The sequence below is a fragment of the Asterias amurensis genome, chromosome 6 (genome assembly GCF_032118995.1).
Source record: "Asterias amurensis chromosome 6, ASM3211899v1".
Taxonomy (NCBI): domain Eukaryota; kingdom Metazoa; phylum Echinodermata; class Asteroidea; order Forcipulatida; family Asteriidae; genus Asterias; species Asterias amurensis.
The window spans coordinates 2,405,129-2,432,302 of NC_092653.1; the positions used below are offsets into that span (position 1 = coordinate 2,405,129).

Sequence of the window (27,174 nt, forward strand, 5' to 3'; positions counted from 1 at the left end):
AACAAACGTGAATCTGTGAAGAAGGGACTAAACTTTGCGATCGCTCGCTAACGGTAGGCTTTAGGCCTAAATATCAGAATGTAGAATTTCTTCTTTTTTAAAAGATTGTCAGAGAAGACGAGTGATTTATTGGATACTAACTTAAAGGTGAGTAATTGATGGCTGAAGACATTTGTACTGCAATGATTAGATTTTTTTGGGATCGGACACGCAAGCGAGGTCCGAGGAGAATCAGTCGCTTCATTCATACTTATTACTTGACTTGCGTTCACTAAAAAAGTAAAGAAAAACATTTTGAGACCAGTCGACCCTCCACCACCCCCTCCCTTTCCCACTGATTACTGGATGTGTTTGTTACCACACCAAGACACAGTGTGTGTGTGCATATGTGTGTTTGTGCAGTGATTTTCTTCCTTATAAGTTAAATGTTTATCAATTTATTTGTGTAGTTTATTTTAAAAGTAGGGGATTTATTTTTATAACTGAAGACGTTGCACTAAATAAAATAATTTAATAAAAAACATTCAAAATTATGTTGTTCATTAACGGACATCAAAAAGAAATTGTTTTGTCTGCTAACTAAACTGCAATAAATAAAAGGCTGTTTGCAGCAGTAATGGTTTCTGAAGAGTTCAGAAACATTGTTTTTACTTAATTTTATTTTTTAAATTAATGTCACATTTGCAGGATTGAAGCGAAACAGATAAAATGGCAGATATACAGACAGTTAGCCCTAATCCAGGCTCGGCAGGAATGAGTCGTAGGATGTACTCAGATCCAAGACCCCCATCACAAGGTGGTTCCCGCCCCTCATCTCGAGTCGGGTTTCAAGTCTCAGAGAGAACAAGTCCCCGCCCTAATTCCAGACATGGTTCATCATCCGGGGGGCGGATTCCACACCCTCCATCAACCCGGCCCTCAGACGGAGCCATCAGCCCTCTTCATGAGCGCCCTCCATCTGTCCGCTCGTTAAGACAGAAAACTGAGATGTCCGAGTTTCTCGCACCAATGGTCAAGACGGCCGTGAGACGGTGGAAGCGGTTTCATGAACAAAGAGTCAGGGAGAAATATCTTCAGAGGAAAGAAGAGAAGAGACTTCGTGTCCACACCGCAAAAGAAGAAAAGCAACGTCTTGCAAGGCGTATACCTATTGATAGCCTTGCTATGGAGTGGTTGAACGAGAACAACGTCACAGTCGATGCACGTGCTTATCTTCTGGATAAACTTCTTCCGACTTTGATCCTCGGTATTGAAAAACTGCTCCTCGAGGCAGAGAAAAAAGGCCTAACTGAGAAAAATGAAGCCAGTCCGAACTTTAATCCGGTGAATTTTCTGGCCCAGTATCTGATGAGGAATAACCCTCGCTACAGTAACTTCCCAGAAGCTTCTCCTTATATCCGTGGACTTAGAGAGGTTACTGAGGAATTAAAGAAGTATGTCTTCTCATTTGAAGACAACAGGTGAGATTTTGAATGTGCTAATAGTAAGACTTCTGAATTGTTTTGCACCTGTTTTTATGAGTGAAGTTTCAACTATGGGATTTCCGGGAGAACACCAGACGCTTTAAAAACACCTATTTACAGAAAACTACATAGATGAACACGTAGTTAAGCTTGGGCGATAGCGAATTATTTTATTCACGATATATCGCCGATAATATATCGCGATATTCGATTTAATCGCGATTAATTAAATTTGACATCATCAGTCTTCAAACTCCCAGTGAAAGTTGTAGAAGAGACAATCATAGCATAAGAGAGGTGTTATAATGATCTATTGTTCTGGTTTTACTCCAAACCTATGGGGTGCAAGATGTCTTAGCTAGGAAATACATTGCGATATTGCGATACTAAATCGATATCGGGATATATCGATATTACGATTAAAACCAAATCGAACCGATATCGAAATCGTTTCCAAATTAATATCGCGATATTCGATAATATTGTGATATTGCCCAAGCTTACACGAAGTTACTGTTTTTCTTTGTACTCTTATAACCAGTATAATAATAATAATAATAATAGATAATAACCGTACTAATGTTTTTTTACTGCAAGGTGAGTGATGGGACGAAGTTTTTTTAAACTATGAGACCTATGAGAATCCTTATTAGCACCATGTAATGGTTTTTACATAATACAAGGTGCTACGGCGCATATCAGCAGCCACAACTAGGAATACCGGGGGAACCCCTTCTCTTTTTCGATAAGTGAACTGGGTTACACAACACATGGGACCAACGGCTTTACGTCCCTTCCGAAGGACGAAGCAATGGTTAAGTGTCTTAAGGACACAAGTGTCACACGAAACATGAAATAAAGAGATTAGTGTGATATGGGTTAAGTGAATGGGTAAAGTGTGACAAAACAGCAAAATGAGTTTATAGGTTTTAAGTGAATTCACACGGACAAATCCTAGCAAACTTTAAAAATAAAAAAAATAAAAAATGTTAAATGTTATTGAACTTTAAGCCATTTTAAAGTGACTAATTTTTTTAATTTCAGAACATTTTCAAAATCTTGACATTCAGAATTGTCCACATAATTGATATTGCACTTTTCAATTAGTTCTTGTCACAGAATATCCACTATTAAATTAAGACACTATAAATATAAATATTAGTTTAAAATTCACAATTCTTTTTATTAGAACGCATTTGACGTAAACTCAATATACTTATGTCACACAGACTAGCCAAAATCAAAGCAGACGCACGACGCCGTCGTGAAGAGCAAGAAAGACAAGCAGGCCTCAGGAACCAAGAGAGACTTCAACGATCGGCTCGTCTTCGTCAGAACTACCAGGAATGGTTGATTGATGATGATGGCATGATTGAGATTCAGGTACTACAGACCGCTGTGCAGTCCTTTGCTGAGGTACTACAAGGCCTGCCGGAGGACATCCAAAAAGGTAAAGCAGTACAAAGTACAATTTTTTAAGATACAGTTAGTCTTTGGCTCACTGTGAATAAAAACATTGGATCAAAGACTACAGCACACACTTCACAACATTTATTTGCCAGTATAGCTCTGATTAAGATCACTGTGGCCCTGAAGGGACATCATACATCACAAATATCTTTGAAAATATTTGCAATGTTGTAAATATAATCGCAACTATATTTGTGACATCTCAAATATTTCCAAATGTTTGTTCAATAATATGTTTTGCGACATTGCAAAGATGTTGCTTATTATATTTGCAACATCGCAAAGGTAGCGTGATAATGTTTTGTGACATCTCATTTGATTTAAGAAAGGTGCATGTCTGGAGCAATGTATGTGAGATCAATGCAATGTACGTGGGACAAAAATGGTCCCGAAAAATGTTGAATGCATCCAAGACTTGCCTCGCACATTGCAAACAAATGTTAGTAAAATGCTTTTAATTATTTTTTTTCCTTCTTCCTCTAGCTGCCCACCTTACTGAGATGTTTGCAAAGAGGGAAGCTCCAACAGGAAAAGTTGGCGCTGAAGAATTTGTGCAGGTTAGAAATTTTGTGGTGTTCTTAAGTGTGGAATGGTTAAAATGTGAAGAAACTAAACTAAATATATGGGGCGGATTGTACCTAGCCATCTTAAACTGGTCTATTCGTTATAGCTGGCTTACTTGAGACATACTTAGACAGTCTTTAATTATAGACCGATTGCAATAGCGGCGGTCTATACTTATAGTCAGTCTTAAATCTTAAGCCCGTTCTGAGCTGGTTATAATCAGTCTTTGTTTTGGTTTTTTAAAGATGGCGTTGCATTAGTCTGTTTAATTAGTCAGCTGTAGATGATTATCAACATAGTTATCAACAGCTCCCCTGTACTCTTTACCAAGTAAGTTTTTATGGTCGATCGAGAAGTTACTAAATATGGAATGAAAGCTTAACACTCATGCATTCTTTGTTTCCACAGTATTTGAAGCAGTACATCACCAACATGACCCCTGACCTCTTCAATGAGCTCATACAGCATCTATCACGCTGTGGTGCTGCCTATCGTATGGCAGCCATCTTAGAAGCAAGGCGCGATGTCTTGAGTCATCTGTTCAATGATTGTGACCATGCTGGTGTAGGAGTCATTGACAGACACCGAGTGCTTGGGCTCTTTGAGTATTTCTGGGACAACCAGCCATGGGCCGTGAAGAGGTACCTTCAGAACCCTAGAAAATGTAAGCTTGTATACCCCTTAAAGGGAACATTTATTTACTGCTTCTGGTTTATGGAACTGTTTGATTGATTTTATCCTATATAAAGTAGATATATATGCCTGACCTGTATATAACTGACCTGTGAAAATTTTGTTTCAAAAGATGGTAGCGTTTTTGGGATATTATCGAAAATCCAGAGCAGTTATGTCCACGCAAGGAAGAATAATCTGTAATTGGATTACACAGTCTAAGTTCAATTTTGGGGGGATAAAAATTTTATCGTTTCGAATAACCAAATTATTCAAAGTAAAACAATTCACAAAATACTTTATACTATCGAAAGCTGCTGAACTTCTTACCAAGTGACTTTTTTATTGCCATTTATTTTAAAAGTGTCTACCAAATGTAAACCTTCCCTTAATGTAAGAACATTTAGGAGAAGATTATAGTTTCAACAAACCTAGACCTACATGGAACAAGTGTTACAATGAACGCCGCTTTGGATATTAGACTTTACTAATTGTTATAAAAACTTGACTGATTAATTCTACAAAACCTCATCTTTTCATGACAGGGCCGATGTTAGAGCTAGATGAAGTCTCTGATGACTTGGATAGTATCTCTGAGGGTAGCGTGGCCACCCCTAGTATCCCTGGTACCCCACACATAAAGACAAGACAGCCTCCCACAGTCTCAGAGAAAGCCGAGCCTAAGACAGAAGATGCGACAGTTGAGCCTGGTCCTGATGATGTGGTTACCGCAACAGGAGAGATTCTTAACATTGGGGCTCCAGCTACGGGAGATACTGAAGCCACTGAGAAGGCTTCTGAAGATGTTGTTGGTGAACCAGAAGTGAAGGTTGAGGTAAGACCATCTAAAAAATATTAAAGTTAGGACCGTTTACACATCATCACGTCAAAAACTCCAGGTTCGGTTGATTTGCATGAACCACTTTTAAGGTTTGGTGATGTTTAACTGGTTGTTTAAGACTAGTCCCCTTGTCATTGGGATTATGAAGACATTTATAATAAAAATGCTAAAAGTTATATTTACACTTAATAGGAGACTTTGGAACGCTACATGTAGGTGGCAGTAGACTTACCACGTAAATTTCCATTGTTAAGGTAGTTCTGAGCATTCGCACATTACCGAGAGCAATAGATTTACCTGGTAAGTCTGCTGCCAACTAGCGTCCCATAAGTCCCATAATTACCTACATGGACGAAACAAGTTTCATGCCTTAATTACTATCAAAATTGATCAAAGAAGAGTGAGAAGACGAAGAAATCAAGTAGTGATCACAAATTTAAATTATAATCAATCTCATTGAAGCTTCATTGTGTACCTCTGGCTTGATTGACGAATCCTCATTTGCAATAAGACTGATTCTACCACTCATATGAGAGGGATGTATTTTTACACTGTGAAAAAACAAGACATCAAAATGTGACCTCTTGTTTTGTTTTCATGGTTAAATTTGCATTGTAATTGTTTTTGTACTTTCAGGAACCTTCAGCTGAACAGTCAAAACCAGATAACCAAGAAGCTGTGGAACCCTCTAAAGAACCAGAAGAACAAGAACCAAAGCCTGAAGGCCAAGTTGTGGAGGAAGCAGCTGAAGACACAACATCAAAACCAGAAGCAGCAGAACAGGAACTAAAGCCTGAAGATGAAGTTGTCAAGCAAGCAGAATCAAAGCCAGAAGACAAGCCAGCTGAACAGGAGGTAGAAAAAGCAACTGAATCATCTGATAAAGAGTCTACTGAGCAGGCATCAGAGAAAGTTGAACAGGTTCCAGAGAAGTCTGACGCGCCTTCTGAGGAACCTGTCAAGGAATCATCTGCAGAGCCTTCTAGTGAACCAGCAGAAGAGTCTCCTGCTAAGCCAGTTGAAGAGCCTTCTGATAAGCCAGTTGAAGAGCCTTCTGATAAGCCAGTTGAAGAGCTTTCCGATAAGCCAGTTGAAGAGCGTGCTGATAAGCCAGTTGAAGAGTCTTCCACAAAACCTGAAGAGGAGCAGTCAACAAAGCCTGTGGAAGAGCAAGAGTCTTCAGGTGAGCCTGCCACAAAGCCCATTGAAGAGCCTTCCTCAGAACCTCAAGATGAGCCAGCCCAAGAACAATCTCCAGAGAAAGTGGAAACTGTCGCAGCTGAACCTGAAGTGATTCCTGCTGTTGAGGTAACTGAGGTGGCCCAGGAATCTGCAGAAGCAACTGCAGATGAGACACAGCAAGAAAAGCATTCCAGTGAAGAAAAACCTTCAGCAGAACAACCACATATTGTTGAGCAAACACCAGCACCAGCAAAGGGTAAGGAGGTTAACTTGCAAGATGTTCAGGGCTTGAATTTGAGGGAAAAGACTTAATAAATGTTAAATTTGCATCTGGGATTAATTTTTGTTTTCACCCATATAGGCCTACACCGATGTGTGTTAGCACTGTATACTTCGTACTTACCCGAGTTCTGTGAAAACAATCACAGGCATAATACTCGGATGGGATTCAAAAGACCCTTGCAATTCTAGAGCAGTGTCATACCAACTAGACCCCGAGATTGCCCAGTAGCTAGAGGCAATCCTATGTTTAGCAGTAGGTCTTGCAAACGATTTATAGATGTTAAATTGGCATCGGGGAAAAAAATTTTTGACTTGTAGCTCAGAATCATTACCAGATTTCTGGACCGGGATTTTGTTTACAAGACCATGCCAGAGTCAGGGAAGATTGATCTCTTCTGTTTTATTGGCAATACTCAGCAGGATTGAAAGATGTTTGTGAGATTCAAACTCAACATTTGAACATAATTCTTGTGGGACAAAGAAAGACACCAAAATTTGTCCTGTCTTAATATTTTTTTGTCCGACACTGAAATTACTGGCCTCGGGCCGGTGGTCTAGTGTAAAATTTGAGCCCTGACGTTTTACCAAATTTAATACTCTCGGAGCACTTCTCATTTGAAAAGTTTGTTGGAGTAGTTCACTTAGACACTGAAAATTTTGAATTTTTATTTCCCCCTGGGAGCAAAAACACAAAAAAATATTTAAAATGTTTTGTTGAAATGGTGTCAGTGGGTTTTTAACGGAGGACCATGGGTGACATTCTTTGCTTAACCAATTGTCTTAAATCATGATAATTTGATTGAAAATTGTGCTGATTTTTTTCCATTTATTTTGTTTGTAGAAACTGTACCTGAGGCAAAACCTGAAGAAACAATTGATAAGCCTGCCACAGCTGTGAGCGATAAACAAAGTGCTAAAACAGGTATGGTATGAAACCATAGTTTATTCTGGTATTAATTTTGTTCTACTAAGTATTTATAAATACCCCAGACAGTTTCTCTACTCCTATTGGTGGAGAGCGCGTCACGTGGGTGTGCATAAACCTTTTGTTAATGACCGATAAAAAGTGTTAATTCATGGACGTGACACGCGACCTTGCACCTGTTCTTATAAGACAGTTTCTTCATTCCTTTTGGTCGAAAGCAACGGCTGAAACAGTTGTGCCACATCAGGCGATACGCGCGACGCCCACAGCATTCCCTTATAAGGAGTTGTTAACGCGAGGGCACGGAGGGCTCTACCATTTCATAGCTGGAGGGGTGTTGTGTTGAAAGAAATCATTTAACAATTATAATTTTTAATAATAACAAGTGATGATGTTTTTGACCGAAAAGGTATTTATGAATGGGAATCAAAGTGTGTTGATGGTTTTCAACTAGTGGTTTAAACCCGCAGAGGCCTGGTTCTTTATAATTTACCTCGACTTCGTCTCGGTAAATTATCAAGAGCCAGGCCTCGTTGGGATTAAACCACTAGTTGAAAACCTCTTCACCACACATTGATTCCCCTATTAAAGGGATACTGTTATAATGATCAAAGCAAGCCATTGGCTGTACATGGAATGATGAACTCTCACCTAGTTACTTTACACGCATGGAGGACACATGCACGCATTCTGTGATTTAATTACATAGGCCTGCTTTGACCATGACAGTGGTCTTATCATGTAATGTCAACCCTACAGTTATCGTTTTCTTATAACTTGTCCACTCAGCACTGTGCTATTGATAACCAGCGATGCGACAATGCCTGGTCCCGACTAGCGAAGTCTAACTTCCTTTTTATGATTGGTTTATTATTGGTTTATTAAAAGCATTTCAAAAGTCACGGCCAGAGGCCGAACTGTATTTGATTTGAAATATTAGAATAAATATGTTAAAGTATAAATTAAAGGCACAAAAGACCTACTAAAAAATCAAGGATCACCAAGAAAAAAAAAAAAAATTATTATTATTAATACAACCAAAAAAGAGAAAACAGAGAAATCACAACAAAAACAGGACGAGAGCAATTACATGGACCAGCCACCAGGGGCCAATTTCATAGAGCTGCTTAAGCAAAAAATTTGCTTAAGCACGAAAATAGCTCGCTTATTTTACACATGTTACTGGCCAAAATTTCCTGCCATATACATTGCTTATGACTAGTATTAAGCTGTTGTTTACTTAGCATTACAATTGAGTGGAGTCTTGGCCGGTAATCTGATTTTACTAAGCAATGAAATTTTTGCTTAAGCAATTTTTTTTGCTTAAGCGGCTCTATGAAATTGGGCCCAGCTATCGTGACTAGACAGAGTTTGGGTTATTCAGTGAAACTACAGTAGAACTTGCACGAATTGGCTAGTGAAACTAACAACCCCAAATTAGCCCATTTTGCTCATCCTGTGATTATTTTATTCCATCCACCTTTACTTTTTAGTTGCTGTCAGTGCCTCCAAGTCCCCCACCAAGACACCAACATTTCACCGCGCTGGCTCCGTAGCCACCAGCATGTTTGATGAGAACCTCCTAAACTGCTCCCAGTTTGTGCAGTTAGTAGAATCCTTCCTCGGTGTGTCTACGCCTGAGGAGGTTGTTCAACAGGTCATCAAGTATCTAGGGGAGGGATACGTCGAAACTGAAGAAGAGAAGTACCTCAGATTGCAAAAGGTAACGACTTTCATTAAGAATTTTGTGGTGAACAGAAACTGATTTGAACCTATAGCCTCTAGGGCCCAGGTTCATAAAGCTTCTCAAACTTTCTTAGCAGATTAAAATAGGAGCGTTACCCTGCATTTTTTATTAACTTTTTAATAATTGTCTTTGGTTGTTTGTAATTTTCTTAAGCATGTTTAATCTGTTTTCTTAAATTGGTCTGTATTTGCTTAATATTTTTAACCTCTGTGAAGCGCCTCGGGACCCTTTTTGGGGTTAAGGGCCCAATTTCATAGTGCTGCTTAGCGGCCGATTTTGTGCGATTTCCATTTCATAGCGCTGCTAACCGTAAGCACAAGAATGGCATGCTAACCTTCCCAGGCTAACCGCACAAAAATATATGACGTCTGTGGTCACAATGCAAATCCATGGTTAAAGCGTAATTCTTCTGCTAACCTGTGAAATACGCTTGCACCTTAGCTAATTTTTCTGCTACAGTAAGCACACAAATTTGCGCTTTGAAATTGGGCCAAGATCTGCATAAAACTTTTTCATTTTGTTATACTGTCCTTACTTATGGTTTCACTGTTCTCAAGATGTTTTCAGTGTGCTGAAATTTCTTGTTTTAATTTAAACACTTTGGTTGATTTGTAACTTATTCTTTCATTCATTCAGTTCATTTATTTTTTCCCACACACAAAGCAAAGTGATATAATTTACATTATATTATAATGATTAAGGAAAACATAAGTAAAATAGGATTTAGTGGAGGTCTCCAAGAAGTATCAGCTTGTGGAGTAGAGACCCCACTCGTACAATAACAAAACAAAGAACAATACAATAATATGAAAACACTATTACAATTAAATTACAACTTAGATAATGGCATAGCTGGTATATAAAGTATAATTAGGAAATAATCAGGACTTCAGGATTTTGTGTGAGGATGGAGGTCTCCAAGAAACATCAGCTTGTCGAATACATTGTAGAGTTCCCCATTCATACAATAACAAATCAAAAAAAAGAACAATACAACAATATGAAAACACTTTATCTACATTGTAAATTACAACTTAGATATTGGTGTAGCTAGTATAAAGTTAACTCGAGGTTGGAATAAAAGTTAGTCTGCTTTCAAATATTTTCTGATTAATTGAGTTGTATGTTTTCGCAGTCTTTGGTCCATATTTTGCATTTTCAAAGTTCAAACAAACAAACAATATTATCAATTTAATCCTATTAGATAATCTCTGTTTCATCAATTTAATCCAAATCAAATCATCTTTGTTTCATCCTTCAGGCTCGTCACGAGGCGCAGTCTGCTAAGCGTAAACTAATTCTTGAGCAGTTGTTTGAGAAGTGGGACAACGATGGATCTGGATATCTAGACTTGGAGGAACTCCATTCTGTCATGAGCAAATTCAAAGAAAATATGGAGTCTAAGATTATGCAAAAAGGTATTTTATAATACCATTAATGTTAATGTTATTGATAACTTCATTATTTAGAACAGATTTTTGACCAGGGCCCAGATTCATAAAGCTGCTTACTGGCCTATTTTGTGCTTACTGTGCGATTTCAATTTTATAGCGATGCTAACTGTTAGCACACGAAAAGGCATGCTTACCTTTGGGTGCTTACTGAACGAAAATGAATGGTATGACAATGTAAATCCATAGTGAATGTAATAATAATAATAATAATGCATTTATAATGCGCCATCTATCTAGCGTACAAGACCCTATTCCGAGGCGCAGAACAAAAAAACAATACATACAACAACAAAAATGTGCAAGCTGGCTGACTAATCTTCCCGCAACCTGTGAAATATGCTTTTGCTTTTAAAGCAAATTTTTCTGCTATAGTTTTTTCCCAAAAATTTGCTTACTGTTTAGCAGCCCTATAAAAGTGGGCCCTTGTCTTTCCAACGAAGACGGATCTGGCTGAGGATTAAATAGAGTGCAAGATGGGCACAATTCTATAAAAAAATCAAGTAACCTGACCTGAGGTCAAGTTTTTCTTCATTATTTTGCTGAATTTATTTTTACTTTTGTATATGTTGTGAATTAGTATTACGTTTTCAACAACATTTGTAATTTTTATGGTCATAAATTACGTTAAACTAAAGTAATGGCCGAAACAAAATCTCCCCAACGTAAAACTCCATAAGGTTGGGACCACAATGGTCCCGGAAGTTAGAGACTTGCACAGTCTGTATAAAGAGATGTGGCAAGCAATGCCATTTGTTTGATTGTGTTTACTTTACTCTGGTGTTTTATAGTTTATTCTGGAAGTCTGCAAATATGAAAGAACCCAACCTTCTCTTTGAGGCATCAGGACAAAAATAACAAAACTTTGATCTTGTCTTTTTATAATTCAGCCAAGGCAATCATGCAGAAAGAAGATTATGACAATCGTTTGAGTAAGCGTGACTTCAAGGCGTACATCGAGGCGGTCTGTACCATGTTACCAGGAGGGGAGGATAACTTTGATCCTTTAATTGAATTCTTGATGACCAGTATCGAGGTAATTTCATCTCTTTGATGTAATACATAATATCCTTAAAGGCAGTGGACACTATTGGTAATTGTCAAAATCTAGTCTTCTCACTTGGTGTATGTCATCATGTACATAAAATAACCAACCTGTGAAAATTTGAGCTTGATTGATCGTCAGAGTTGCGAGATAACTATGAAAGAAAAAAAACACCCTTGTCACACGAAGTTGTGTACTTTCATATGCTTGATTTCGAGACCTCAAGTTCTAAACTTGAGGTCTCGAAATCAAATTCGTGGAAAATTACTTCTTTCTCGAAAACTATGTCACTTCAGAGGGAGCCGTTGCTCACAATGTTTTATACCATCAACCTCTCCCCATTACTCGTTACCAAGTGAGGTTTTATGCTAATAAGTATTTTCAGTAATTACCAATAGTGTCCACTGCCTTTAAAGGGTTTGGGTAATTTTTTGTAACACAGAACACAATGTCCACAGATTGACATTAAACTTACACCGTTTGAAGATAATGACGGTATAGGCCTAAAAGCTGCCCTCAAAGTATTACTTGCTGAGGTGCTGTAGTTTTTGAGAAATGAGCAAAACAATGTCACAAAAAATAGTTTTATCCGGGAGACAAAAATTATTTTAGCATGTAAAATGTTTTTACCAGGGCTGGTATTTAAAGGCTGTGGACACTATTGGTAATTACTCAAAATAATTGTTGGCGTAACACCTTTCTTGGTGACAAGTAATGGGGAGAGGTTGATGGTGTAAAACATTGTGAGAAACGGCTCCCTCTGAAGTGACGTAGTTTTCGAGAAAGAAGTAATTTTCCACGAGTTTGATTTTGAGACCTCAAGTTTAGAACTTGAGGTCTAAACGCACACAACTTCGTGTGACAAGGGTATTTTTTTCCATTATTATCTTGCAAGTTCGATGACCGATTGAGCTCAAATTTTTACAGGTTTGTTATTTTATGCATATGTTGAGATACACCAACTGTAAAGGCTAGTCTTTGACAATTACCAATAGTGTCCACTGCCTTTAAATATCAATATTTTGTATAGGTACTTTGATTCATTCAGACACTTATTTACCACTTTTCAGGTTTTTTGTAATTAATAGGTTTTGTCCTCAAGGTCCTTTCATTTATTTCTGAGAAAACTTTGAATGAGTGGATGTTTTTTGATGATTCTATTTCTTGTGATGGAAAAAAACATTTTCTTGAAGTTTTTTAACTTTGAGAAAACAAATTTACTGTTGGAAACTGCTTACCAACCAAAAGGACCTATGGTTTAAATGCAAAAAAATAGCCAGGCCATTACTTATTTTCAGTTATTGAACTTTCTCAACAGTGTTTTATTAAATCGAAATGTCTGTAAAGTAAAACTAACTTTCAACAAATCCTGTCAATTAAACAAAATTTGCATTTTATTTTCCACTTATGACAGAGATCTTACGAGGAACGTATACGTGGCCAAGCTCGTAAGAAATGGTTAAGTATGATCATATCATCGGCTCATACCAGTGGAGCAAGTCTTCAACCAGTCTATAAATGTGTCTTCAATTCACTCTATAAGGTATGGATCAATAGATTCATTGGATATATACTTATTGATGCAGGCTTTGAAATAACCCTCTGCACCGCCCACCGCGCACGTGAGCAAGACAAGTGTACGAACACTCCCAATGACATTCTGCACGATTCTGCCGCGCATGCCAAACATACGCGCACGCATGACCGAGTTTGTCCGACCACAATCATTGCTGTGATTGGTCAAATGGGTGAACGCGCACAGTTTGATTGATAGGCCGGATCGGTCCATAGACCTTTATCACGCTGTCACCATCTTGGTCATGCTCCCTGTTTACAATAACAGTAATGAATGCTAACATTCATTGCGCATGGCACCAGCCTCAGCTTGGTTACAATGGAGTAGAATCAAGATGACCACACTGTGATAAAGGCCTATTACCATGGTGCCCTGTGCTTTTGCTGTGGTGCCCTTTTCAAAGTTCAAAACTGACATTTTCCCTCATAGAAGTGCCTCGTATCAGAGGGAAATTGCTGTACCCTTTCTAGAATGTAATAGAGCTCTTTTTTCCCTGTTTTCTGAACAAGTAGAAACTGTATTGAACTAAGGTGACTTAAATTTATAATTTTGCTTGTAAAACAGCATTTTGTTGACAAAATAACAAACAATAATAATAATAACAACCCGTTTTTATATAGCGCTTTTCACACCCGGAGGGCGTCCCAAAGCGCTTCACATTATTACCCCTGGTCACTGGGCCTTAAACCACTCCTTAAACCATCTCATCTCCCTGGTGGGGAATATGCAGCCTGTGCAACATTAACTTAAAGTATTTTTCACCCACAAGCTTTTTATGACAGGGTGCAGCAACAAGTACACAAAGTACACAAACAAGAAAATTAAGACAACAATAATTTTGGTTTTACCCATATACATATACACTGATGTGTGTTAGTACTGTATAATCAGTACTTTCCCGAGCTCTATGAAAAAATCACAGGCATATTACTTGGATGGGATTGAAACCTACAACCATTGCAATTATAGAGTAGTGTCTTACCAACTAGACCACCGAGATTGCCCGGTAGGTGGAGGCAGTTAAAACAATTTCTAAAATTTCTTGTGTTTCACTATGACAGGATGCAGAGCAGCATGGCCGAGGTAAACGCATCAGTGCTAATATATCAATGTTAGAGCGTAACGATTCGTACCCAACCCGTGGTCCAACTTGTCTTCGTTATGTTGCTTCAACACCAGACGATGCCCACTTTATGTTGACCAAGGTTTTATATCGTGACATGAAAGGAATTAGGTATGAAAAATTCACTCATAAATACAATGGCTATTGGTTTTAGCTCCGGTTATGAAGTATCTGACACAGACAAAAACTGAAAACTACCATTTTACACACAAGTTCTATTTTTTTTTGTTCAAACCCCAAATTAATTAAATTTGTGGTTTGTTATTTCATATTTGAAATAAACAGTTAACGTGGGTGTGATCCCTGGCTTTATGGTAGTAAGTGGTATATGCTGAATAGCTTCTGACCTAGCTTATAAGTACCTCCATGCAAAGATACTGACAAAAAAAGTAGGACTGCCAACAGCATGGCTAGAGCCGGCATGTTAATCCGGAGGTCATGTCAAATCTCGCTCTTTCTTTGTTCAACCCAAAGTTAGGTTTAATTTTCATGAGTTTACCGAGCACAAACAAGTTTTGTAAGCGTGTAAGTTAGAATGGTAAACTGTTGGTACAAGTTCATGCTATGACTAAATCTACTGAAACGATTTACTTTGCCAATTTGTTCTACCTTTCACTATTTGAAAGAAGTCATACTTTGGAAAGAGATTCTGTGATGTTCTAATTGAGAGAATCTAATTAAACATTATTTAATTTTTCCGTTTTACTGCCAACAGTTTCACATCGATCGATTCTGGGAAGCCAATCCACGTTCCTCGTGTTCAGAATCACGGCAATATCATGTTCTGGAATCCAGAGCGCTCAGATGAGGTAAGACCTAGCAATCCTCCCCCCCCCCCTCTTCTTCTAAACATTCTGGATTGTCATCTTGGCTCATCCTGAAGTAACATTAAGGCTGTGTCTGTGGCTTATGGCTATGTTAAAGACTATGTAGATAGTATGATTTAGCCACAGCCATTGCTGAATGTATCAATTTGTCTGCTCAGAACTAAAAGGTCGATAATGGTAATTTTGTAATATATGCAAAGATCAGAAGGTCCTTAACTTAAAAATACGTATAAATTTGAAAAAAATTAAATTAAATTAAAATCAAAATTAAAATAAATAATTAACTTGGAAAACAAATGTTTCTATTTGCTAAACGAATTCTTTGAAGACAACTCTTGATAAATAACCCTAATTTCTAGAAACCCCAAAATATGCAAAAGCAGTTTTAAGAGATCCATACAAAGTGCACTATAAAAACCTTTTAGTTCTGAGCAGAGGCATTTTTACATTGCCTCTTGCATACCTGCCAACTCTTTAGTTGTATCTGGAATTGTCCGGATACAGTGACTTTTGTACATTGTTTTAAATGATATTGCTTGTATGTGTACATGTTGTAAGCTTTACTCGTACAACTTTTTGCGTCGCTATCTGTGAACATGTAAAACTAGTGTTCCTTTTTCTGGGGTTTCAATGTTGGCAGGTTCATGTACATGCCACGATGGGTGTAAAGAATTCTTAGTGTTGTTATTTTTGCCAAAGAAAGTCAACGTCTGACCTGAACAAGTTGTAGTAACATTCTGTTTCTAGTTTTGTGTGTCTTTAATACTCTTCATTAAAAGTTCTTCAATAGCTTTCCAAGTAGGGTAGCTTTTTATTATTTGTGTACTTTTAGCATGGATTAAGTTTTGTTCTCATTCAATTTCTTAAAGTCAAATATCAGTGCAACATGATTGTAACTCAGTTATGGTGATAAATCATTGATTTGACAAAGTTATTTTGAGAGCAAAAACAGTTATCAATAGGGTACTTTTTGGACGCTTGTGGCAGCAGACTTACCGGGTAAAATGCATTGTTTTTGGTAATGTGCGCATTTTCAGGACTACACAAAGAAAATTCACCTGGTAAGTCTGCTGCCGCCTAGCATTCCAAAGTCTTTGCAAATATGCAAACTGCGCAAATATTTTCGCATTTGAAAATCTCGAACTTTTTTAGTAAAAATCCAGTGAAGCAAAAATTTGCCATTTCTATCCAATGTTGTTGCACTGATTTGACAACCATAGTAAAATCTTTAGTGTTTCCGCTCACTCTATTCTATTGTGTGCTTTGCATGACTATGGCCTCAGAAATTCAAAAAGCTGTCTGTAGATGAGTATGATCCGACAAGAGTAAGTAACGTTTGCTGTTATTCATGTAGTGGATTGAAGTGGCAAGCTGTGCTGAATTCCATCATGACATTAATAACCGTTTTTCCATCAGCTGTTATTTTTGAGGATGACGTTAAGTGTACTCTAACCCTACTTTGCCGTGGGCAGATTGCTATCTAGAACTCGTTAAACTCTGTTTGAGAGAATTGCTACAGGCCCATTGAATTTTACATTCCAAATATCTATTATGTGATTCAACTGAAAGAACAAAACCCAAGCTATGTTTCCCTATTGCTAACCTGTATTCCAAACTTCTTCTAGTACTGAAAAGTCAGAAGTCTAGCACTTTTGGAATTCAAGCTATTTACAGTAAATTACAATAAACACAAATAAATCATGACAAGAATTTAGTCTGCAAACGATGAGGACATGGTGTTGATGTTGTGATGTCGCAACACAGGCTGACAAATAAGGCAAAAGCTCTAATGACATGTGCAATCAAATTAAGATTTCCACCAAAAATTCAATTCAATTTAGTTCAACTAGGTTTACTATTCAATTAAAGAAAACTACACGACAGTAGTTTAAAGACTAACATTTACTTGTTTACATTTAAAAGCAATTTTAAAACAAAAAAGATAAAACCATCAAGCGATAAAAAAAGAAAAGGGGAGACCAAACAGATGAAACTAACTACAAGATAGCTCAAAAAGCAATTTGATTTGTAAAATGTTGGAAAGTTCCCACTCTCCCATAAAAACTTGCGATAATTAAAGATGAGTAAAACAGTCTTGGTTTGCACGATACACAATGCTATCACAAAATTAGTCAAATACTTCAAGATTTTGAGATAAGAAATGCTCAAAAGCACCGTTGCATTTCTTGCAGAGGTCAGTACTTTAAGTTCAGGGTAAATAAAACTTGTGTCTGAGTTGGCTCTATGGAACTCAAAAAGGACAAATCCCTCTTGTTGCCATTTACCAATTTACGCTTAACATATAGTTTCATGTGTGTCCATGTTTGACTCATTAAGCACCGCCACCCATCCCCCACATAAACATCATTGCTGATTGGGGTTGAAAAGATGTTGTATTTTGACCCAATCCTCTAGTTAAATACTAGTTCTCAGAATAGGTGTTTGTCCCTTGTTGTTTTGCTGTTTGCTTGCACAGCTTTATGCGATTGATTTTAATGTGATGCACTATTGAGTAGACTGGCACTTTATGTTAATGCTAAACATATGAGCATGGTAGTACCCAGATCTCATACAACGTATTAAATTTCACAACATATGCGTTTGTTACTCTCACGTGTTCTGACTGTAATACTACTGTGGTGTGGAGCGCCAATGCGGTTATTATGTGGGGGAATACTTGTCAGATAATTCAGGTATTTGGAGCTGAAGTTAGATCATTAGTGCTGGCCGGGTGCAGTTACTTACAGTTGTGTATCTATAACAACTGTGTGAGGGTTATGGGTTCAAATCCTGGCTGAGTATAATTAGTGTTTTCTGCTTGACCTAGAAAGAACTGCCAGAGCTGCCAACGTTTGCATTTAACAATCAGGGAGGTTTTGTCCATCAGTCTGCGAGATATCTTGAGTTGCATTCGACATAAATAGAGAAAACATTCCCCCAATCAGGGAGATTTTCAAAGTCGTTCTTCAGAACATGGAAACATTGGTTTAATTTCTCTGCAAGCCTGCCATCAAAGAGGGCATCCTATGACCTTGAAATCAACCATCTAGGCTGACTAGGGTCTATGCTGACAGCCTTCTCTAACACTACACTTGTCTTGAAGCCTGATGCTCCTTGCCATAGAGGTTGTCCCATCATGACCTGGAAATCATTCATTGAGGCCAACAAGCATGAGGCCATCTTAAATGCATGGTTGATTTCAGCGTTTAGTTAACACGCTTAACATGTTTAATCTAGAATTTAAGGCATGATAATGGTAGAATACTGAAGTATCAACATAGAGAAACCATTGTCCATATTGAATTGATTATCAATCAATCAATCAATCAATCAATCAATCAATCAATCAATCAATCAATCAATCAATCAATCATTGATTTGATAAATTAAAATATAATCTGATGATTTTATTTTGTCTCTTCAGGATCGCCAGGGGTCGTTTATTGTGATTCCGTTGAAGGATCATCGTAAGAGAGTCTTTGGCGTCATGGGTATTGATACTCTGAATGACCCTCAGGAGAAAAGCATATTTATCACCCATGAGATCAGCTTCTTCCAGGTAGGTCGGAAGTCATCTATAAGCAACAAGTGTTTAGATACTTCTACGGTGTTTTAAAGTTAGGGTCAATGCTTGGGTAATGACTCTGAAATCTTTTATAATAGTTTTCATTTTAAAAAAAAATGATCATGGTTTTAAGCATCTTGCGAAGTTATTTCGTCTGAAGTGCCCCAGTTAACTAGAAATCTGAAATAAAGATTTGATCACAGTAGGGCCTGAAGTTTCCTCTTTGAGAGGGCAAGGCCATTTTCATTTTGTAAAGTTTAATTTCCATTTGAAAATCTGAAAGTATTTTAGGAAGCTTTAGGAAGGCTTACTCAGCCAGACAAAGACGTCCAAATCCAAAGGATGAAGCATTGTTGAGTGTCTTGCTTTTAAAGATGTGGGAATCGAACCCACACTTTCCTGACCAGCAATACTAGAACTTGAGTCTGTTGCTTTCATCTGCTTGGACACGAAATGTAAAAACTTGTGTGCATTAATTCTGTAATCGATGTTATTTTTTGTATATATCTTAATGACTTTTACATTCTCATTACCCAGGGCGTAGCTAAATCCTTCAGTGCGGCTCACCAATATGTGGACATAAGAAAGAAGACGCTACGCATCACAGAGAGCGCCCTCGCTTGGATCCATAGACGCAGCCCAAGCGTACTGGAGATTAATGTCTACATTGTTGAACCAGATGAGCAGGTAGGATAAGTAGAAGATGTTGCGAAAACATCAGTTTGAGTTTTGAAAAAAAAGTTTGATGTAAACGCAAAATGTGAAAAGCGCAAACCAGCGCAGCTGTTGCTTTTGCCCTAACCTTTCTGATAGCATTAGTTACAGCTGTTCTATTTTATATGCTAAAACTCATATAACATGTGATTGAGTTGAAGTTGTGAATAGTTTAGTTGTCAATATTTTGTTTTAGTTGTTTGTAGTTTTTTGCGTTATTTCTCTTGGTTTTCCTTTCTTTTCAACCCAGTGGAGTTTATTTCAATAAGGGCCCAGTTCACACTCATAAAGTGACCAAGTTTTCTGCATGGTTGGTTACGATAAAAGAAAGCTTGTTTTTAAATTGTTTGAATTTTCTTTAAAAAAATCCTGTTATTTGCAAATTATAAAAACTAGTTTTCCCCTCCTTAAAAACCAACTTTTTGTGCATCTTACTAAAAAGTTTATGATTTTGCTCCTGTGTTCTTGTTCTTCTTTATCTTTTCCATGGAAGGAGGGAACTTTATGTTTACTGTATATATGTAGAAAAAGTTCATTGTGTTTTTGGTGATGGCATATTAACTCATTGCTTGTTTTACATGTTTTCTCTATTCAAGGCATATGAAAGCACAACTTGTGCGACAAGGGTGTTTTTTTCTTTCATTATTCTCTTCGGCGACCAATTGAGTCCAAATTTTCACAGGTTTGTTATTTTATGCACATGTTGAGGTACACCAAGTGAGAATACTGGTCTTTGACAATTACCAAATGTGTCCAGTGCCTTTAACGACACTGGTCACTATTGGTAATTGTCAAAGACCAGTCTTCTTACTTGGTGCATCTCAACATACGCATAAAATAACAAACCAGTGAACATTTGAGCTCAATTGGTCGTCAAAGTTGCAAGATAATAGTGCAAGAAAAAAACACTTTGTCACACTAAGTTGTGTGCTTTCAGATGCTTGATTTCGAGACCTCAAATTCTAAACTTGAGGTCTCGAAATCAAATTGGTGGAAAATTACTTCTTACTCAAAAGCTACGTCACCTCAGAGGGAGCCGTTTCCCACAATGTTTTATACTAACAACCTCTCCTCATTACCATGTCAGTTTTTATGCTAATATCTATTCTGAGTAATTACCAATAGTGTCCACTGCCTTTAAAGAAATGAATCAGTGGCGTTTTGTGATGAATTTACAGAAATAAATGGTCTCCAAAGGGTTGAACAAATATTGTTGATTTCTACTATTGTTCAAAATGTTGAATGATTTTAAAGTTGCGTAATTAGAAAATCACTCAGTAAATTGTGTTTTGTTTTGATTTGTTTCTTCATTGTTTTATCCTTGTTCTTTTTCTCTATTGTTTCTAATTGTGCGTGTGTTTCTAACCCTTGGTGTGTTACTCATCCAAATCATTGGCTGTGTGTGGTTTCCCTGCGAACAAATTCTTCCTCTATCGCCATGGTAACCGTAAACGTAGGAGGTAAATGTCATGCAACGAAGGAGAGGGAGGAATAAAAACACAAAATTGCAGGGGTACTTACATGAAGAAGTGGCCAAGCAGGTAAAAGACGTCAGACTGAATGGTATTGTCTTAGTTTGTTTTTCTTCCCCAAAGTAAAAGGATGGTTTAAACATAATATTAAATCCGAGTATCCATCCACCAGGGTAAACTTTGAATAGCCATTTTCCATTAATTTCGTGGCCATTCATAAACATCTTGGAAGTTATTTTTTATGGAAAGAACCAGTTGAGCAACACCAAGGCCCAATTTCATGGCTCTTACCGTACGCAAAGAATCGGCGCTTACGGAAGCAGGGAATTCTGTGCTTGCGTCAAGCGTATTTCACAGGTTAGCTGGGAATTTTTGGCTTGTGCGCGTGCGTATTTACACAGCTATCGCAGATATTTGGGCAAGCGGAGAATGTTGAACGTAAGCGCAGAATTCGTTGATAAGCAGAGCCAAACAATTGGGCCCTGTTAATATGTGTTACTGCAAACATTTCTAGATTTTATTCTCGCTAGGCCAAGTTATAAATCCTACTTACATGGAAGTCAGATGCTGCATTGCCCTGCATACTGATTTCATACAACCACGGCCTATTTCACAAAGCAATTAAATTAATCGCAAGACAAATTTTCAGTATCACCATAATGATTTGTATTGTGACATCACACTTAACTTAGCAACTACGATTGATTTGCAGTTACGATCAATCTTAGATCTTTGTGAAATCGGCCCCAGCTAAGCGTTAGGACTTTAAACTAGAGAATACAGGCTGAAATAAATTGTAGATGTAGAAGCAATAAAGCTGAAAAGATTGGCTAATTGTAATACTGCTTTGTTGAATGTGTGAAAATAGAACCAGCTAAACTGCAAACTGCTTACCAACCAAAAGAACTTCAGGTCTAAATGGCAACAATATTTAATGGCCTGACGTTTCCATCCTAGCAGAGTCTATCTCTAAAGGTCTTGGAGAAAGACTCTGTTGTCTTCGAGGAAGACATTGCTGTTGTCAAAACGTCCAGCCATTAATTATTATTTGTTGAATTTGTATCAAACTATCACGGAGGATGCATATCTGGAACTCCAAACTTTTAGCCTCAACTTTTTATTAACAAACAGTTTTCTTAGTTGTTTTAAACTAACCTATTTTGGTTTAATGGCATTTGTAACATGTTTTTGTTATATAGTAATAATAATAATAGTAATAAGACTTGTAATGCACACGTATCCACCCTGCTGGGTGTTCAAGGCGCAGTAAAAATTGCATCCTCCCAATATGATACCAATAAACTTTTGTAAACGAAAAGGATTTCTTAGATAATGATGACTATCATTTATTAACGCCCCACTCTTTCATTCTCTCCTTCCCTGCTTTATAATGAAATAAAGATTGAAGATATTGTACTGAGACGCATGATGACAACGGATCGAAATGGAAATATCACGGTCCATGAAAACCCGTCACGTCTGGAGAGAAAAGAAAATCTATTCAGGTAAACAGGGACAAAAATATATTTAGTTTTATTGGCTTAATAGAAACAAAACAATGCCCATTAAAGCTCAAACCTTGACATTTTTGCACCATTCTCAAGATTTTTACAAACTGGAGACATTTTAGGTACAAGGAGACAAGGAGACAAGGTACACACATAAATTTTACATTGTTACAACTGATACCCCACTCATTTGTCGCTTAGCGAAGAAATTTGCTTAGCAGTATGTTCTGCTAAACAGCTTTTCGAAGTTTAGCCCAGATTCAATATGTTATTTTTTTCTGCTCTCGAAGGAACTATCTCTTCACGTGTGTGGACATCTCGGACACAGTAAATGAAGACGTTTTCTTGAGCTGTTCATACCCATATTCTTCCCAAATCAGTGTAGTGTTTGTTTTAGCCATCATAGCATGCATAACAAAAACTGCTGTTGAAAACTTCCAACAGATCACAGTGACCTACTAGGTACACTTTACATTGTTACAGCTGATACCCCACTCATTTGTCACTTAGCAAAAAAAATTGCTAAGCAATATTTTCTGCTATACAGCTTGATGAAGTTAGCCCCAGATTCTAAACTTCAATTTTTTTGGTTCGTAAAGGGACTACCTCTTCAAGTGTGTGGACAACTCGGACACAGTAACAGCCGATGCTTACGGTCAGCGCCATACCGCCTTCCCGCTCAGAGATCCAGATGGTCGTGCTGTAGCACTGATTGATCTTAGCATCGGTGACTTGAAGCAGTTAGCCGGACATGAGAATAAGGAAGTACAGAGGATGTTGAAACTCCTCCAAGCTGCTCATCGTGAAGTCTCTATGGAGTCCGAGGGTGGAGATAGGACCATTGTACTGGGTAAGACTCGCCTCTGCTAACCACTTAACTAAAACTGCTTCTCTCCACCAAGGAGTAAATGGGAGATGGTTCTTGTGATTGATTTAGCTTAGTGTGTTACATATTTGTTGCACAGGCTGTATACTCCCCAGGGAGCTGAGATGGTTTAAGGAATGAATTAAATGGCCCAGTGAGCAGGGGTACTAATGTTGGAAGCGCTTTGAGATGATTATTATTGTTATACACCACCCCAGATATTGAGAACCAAATGCACATTTCACCTCATCGGTAATTCAATTAAAGAAAAAGGAAGATATTTTTGATGTTCTCTCTCTTTAAAACGTCTTTGCATCTTCAACCTTAATTTCACAGAGGCTGAGAAAGGAAGCGAAGAGTCTCGTATCGATATCATGTTTGATCGTATCATGTTGACGGATCTCCGTGAGACTGTCGGCAAGTTAAACACCAGAGCCTTCGCCGAGCTGAAGAGTTACAAGGATCCCCCTAAGGTCATCCACGACATCTTGGTGTCCGTCTTGACGCTGTTCTTCCAGGATAAATCAGATGAGGGAGAGCTGGAGTCGTGGAACACTTGTAAACAGGTAGGTCAAAAGAAGTTTCAAGACTTCAAATTTCAAAGACTTCAAATGTTCAAATGTGTTTAATAATAATAACAAAGTCTTATATAGCGCACGTATCTACCAAACAAGGTACTCAAGGCGCCGAGTATATACAAACTTTCAGAAAGATAGGTTATTGCAGAGATGAATTCTGAGACCCAATTAGTTAGCACCTTAGTCATTGTTGGCACCAGTTGCAGGTTCTGATACTTCAAAGAGACAACTTCTCTGACCCATAGCTATTTATTGCCTTTATGCCGCTTGAAATACTCAGGTACAAACTGCCTTTAGCTTGGTTTGCTACTTACTTTTCAGCACAGGCTGTGTACTCCCCAGGGAGCTGAGATGTTTTAAAGAATGAATTGTATTGCCCACTGACCAGGGGAAATAATGTTAGAAGCGCAACAATCAGGCTTGGCATAATTTCACATAGAGCTATAAGATTGATCGAGCCCTGGCATTGCCGAATTCTGCCGACTGATCCTCGCACAAAAAAAGAAAAGAGAAAGTAGGTGGACAGGAAGCAGTATAAACTGTAGAGACCTAGGGACCTATGAATTATGAAAATAAATCTGTTACGAATATGAATGACACTTTATTATCTTTTTCTTCTTCTTAGTATGTGAATCAAGAGCTGATACGGAAGATCGAGGAATTTGACCCAACGGCCTCCGAAGCTGTTGGTGCTGTCAGTAAAATTGCATCCAGGCTCAAAGGTAAGAAATTATCAAAAGCTGTTGTTGATAGCCAAGAGAACATTTAAAGGAAAAACACTATTAGTTAATCATTTTATGTCAAAACTGTAGGCACCGAGTTACAAAACTCAAAACACATGATTAGAACCCAAAACACATGATTTCATGATTGGGATTAGAACCCAGGACACAAGGGCCATATTACATGGCTCTGTTCACCGCCGAATTCTGCGCTTATGATCACCATTCTCCGCTTACTGTGCAAGTGCTAAAGTGCTGCACTAGCTGTGTATGCGAAGAATGCCTAGGAACGTGGTATGCACATACACAAGCAAACCATGTTTCCCACTAACCCGTGAAATACGTTTGACATAAGAGCGGAATTCCCTGCTTCTGTAAGCGCCAATTCTTTGCTTACGGTAAGCAGAGCCATGAAATTTTGCCTTGATTTCATGATTGGGATTGGAACCCAAGACATCTGATTTCATATTGGGGACTAGAACCAAGCGATTTTTAAATTGGGATTGGAACTAGTTAAATATAATTTCATGATTGGATAAGAACCCAAGACATCCGATATTGTAATGGGGTTTAGAGCAAAGTGATTTCATGATGGGGTTCAGAACCTGTGACAATTGAATTGCAAGACTAAACATCTGACTCCTTGTTTTTTATCTGACAGATGTTCCTCACGGAGCCGTAGCGAAGCATGGTTCACTCCCAGCCCAGAACCTTTACAACTGGGCCTTTGTCTGCCTCTCCTTACTGGAGCACACAAGCAAGATGCAAGAAACACACAAACCAAGCATAATCACTCCCCCAGCCTCGGCCGATAAATTCGAAGGAGCATTGGAAATGTGATTTTCAAAGATGCAAATAAATCGATTGAAATGTAAATAATTTGTTGTTATCCATCATGAAAGATGTGACACTAAGAAATGTAATCTGCTTTGTTATAACCCTTTCCCACAAAGTAAGATAATATTTCTGTTTGTCAGGGGAGGTAAAAGTGTTTTGAAACAATAAAAAAGGAGCTTTTTACTAGTAATTAACCGATACTTTTGGAAGCAAATATCATTTTAAAAATGCTGAAGTATGAGACACTTTGGTGAAAGAGGTTTAAATAAAAGAAACTGTCTTTTTTGACGCCTTGTAAAAATATTAAACAAAAAGATCCATAAAATTGTTGACGAAGGTAGATTGTATATTAAAGGCCTTAAGAGGAAACCTGTCACTGTATGCATTATCACTTTGGACTTCACATGTACTAAGCCAGTTTGTTATTGGATTAGTATGTATATACTAGTTTAAAATTATATTCAACACAATCAAGAGGATAATTTTGTTGCTTTTGTTTTCTTTCAAATTCTTGTTCGGAAAGAACATTCCGGTTTGTTAATGATACTAAACTTGATGAAACTGGTGAAAAGTTCAAACCATTTCATCCGAATTTGTTTTAAAAACTGCCATTAAAAAGTTATCTTATTGTTGAAGGGAAACTGCAGCATTATTTCTACAAAAGGAAATGAAGTCAAACAAATGTTGAACTTCCACTGTTTGTATTTTAATATTAAAACATCTATCTTTAATAAAATCAGAAACCACTTTGATATAGAATCATACTGTAAGTTTTACATTTATTTCTTTGAGTACTGTAGGAGTGAGTGAACAGCAGTTCAGACATTTCACTTAAAGGCAGTGGACACTATTGGTAATTGTAAAAGACTAGCCTTCACAGTTGGTGTATCTCAACAAATGCATAAAATAACAAACCTGTGAAAATTTGAGCTCAATCGGTCATCGAACTTGCGAGAGTTGTGTGCGTTTAGACAGTTGATTTTGAGACCTCAAGTTTTAAACTTGAGGTCTCGAAATCAAATTTCTGGGGAAATTACTTCTTTCTCGAAAACTATGGCACTTCAGAGGGAGCCATTTCTCACAATGTTTTATACCATCGACCTCTCCCCATTACTCGTCACCAAGAAAGGTTTTATGCTAATAATTATTTTGAGTAATTACCAAGTGTCCACTGCCTTTAACTTGACCAGGAATTAGAAGCTTTTTATCTGATTTCAGACTTTTACAAATTCTGCACACAAAAAGTAGCTGTAATTATTCCTCAGCTATGAAGAAATCCTGCTTTGTAATCTACTTCTCTAGTGCTGATATCCCCAGTTGTTCTTTGAAATATATAACCCAGGGATTAGCATTAGGTGGAAATAACATCATTTCTACAGGGGCCAATTTCATAGAGCTGCTTAAGCAAAAAATTTGCATAAGCACGAAAATAGCTGGCTTATTTTACACATGTTACTGGCCAAAATGTCATGCCATGTACATTGCTTGTGACTGGTATTTAGCTGTTGTTTACTTAGCATAACAATTGAGTGGGGTCTTGGCCGATAATCTGATTTTACTAAGCAAGGAATTCTTTGCTTAAGCAGATTTTTTTGCTTAAGCACCTCTATGAAATTGGGCCCAGGTGTCTAGACTTGCCGACAAGTGACTTGTGTGACTGCTGGCCCCCGACAAGTGGTAAAATGTCTGCTGCGGTGATAGGGTTCAAACTCTTCAGAGATACTTTCGCGTGACTGCTGGCCCCC

At 37.7% G+C, this 27,174-nt stretch overlaps 1 protein-coding gene across 3 annotated transcripts; it reads left to right on the forward strand.

Moving 5' to 3' along the window:
• LOC139938002 (EF-hand calcium-binding domain-containing protein 5-like) lies at positions 1 to 26,188 on the forward strand. 3 transcript variants are annotated; one of them, XM_071933336.1, is made up of 23 exons: positions 1 to 147; positions 688 to 1,460; positions 2,693 to 2,913; positions 3,417 to 3,490; positions 3,906 to 4,161; positions 4,715 to 5,004; positions 5,647 to 6,448; positions 7,316 to 7,396; positions 8,893 to 9,122; positions 10,408 to 10,564; positions 11,488 to 11,633; positions 13,057 to 13,185; positions 14,280 to 14,452; positions 15,057 to 15,150; positions 16,452 to 16,493; positions 18,593 to 18,727; positions 19,271 to 19,420; positions 20,905 to 20,988; positions 22,321 to 22,424; positions 23,027 to 23,277; positions 23,629 to 23,858; positions 24,496 to 24,592; positions 25,254 to 26,188. In XM_071933336.1, exons 2-23 carry the CDS (start codon positions 709 to 711, stop codon positions 25,430 to 25,432), a joined length of 4,677 nt encoding a protein of 1,558 aa, XP_071789437.1. In that variant the 5' UTR covers positions 1 to 147; positions 688 to 708; the 3' UTR covers positions 25,433 to 26,188. The 3 variants fall into 3 exon arrangements, with proteins under 3 accessions (XP_071789437.1, XP_071789439.1, XP_071789438.1); XM_071933338.1 differs by lacking the exon at positions 20,905 to 20,988; XM_071933337.1 differs by lacking the exon at positions 16,452 to 16,493.
• Positions 26,189 to 27,174: the final 986 nt, after the last annotated feature.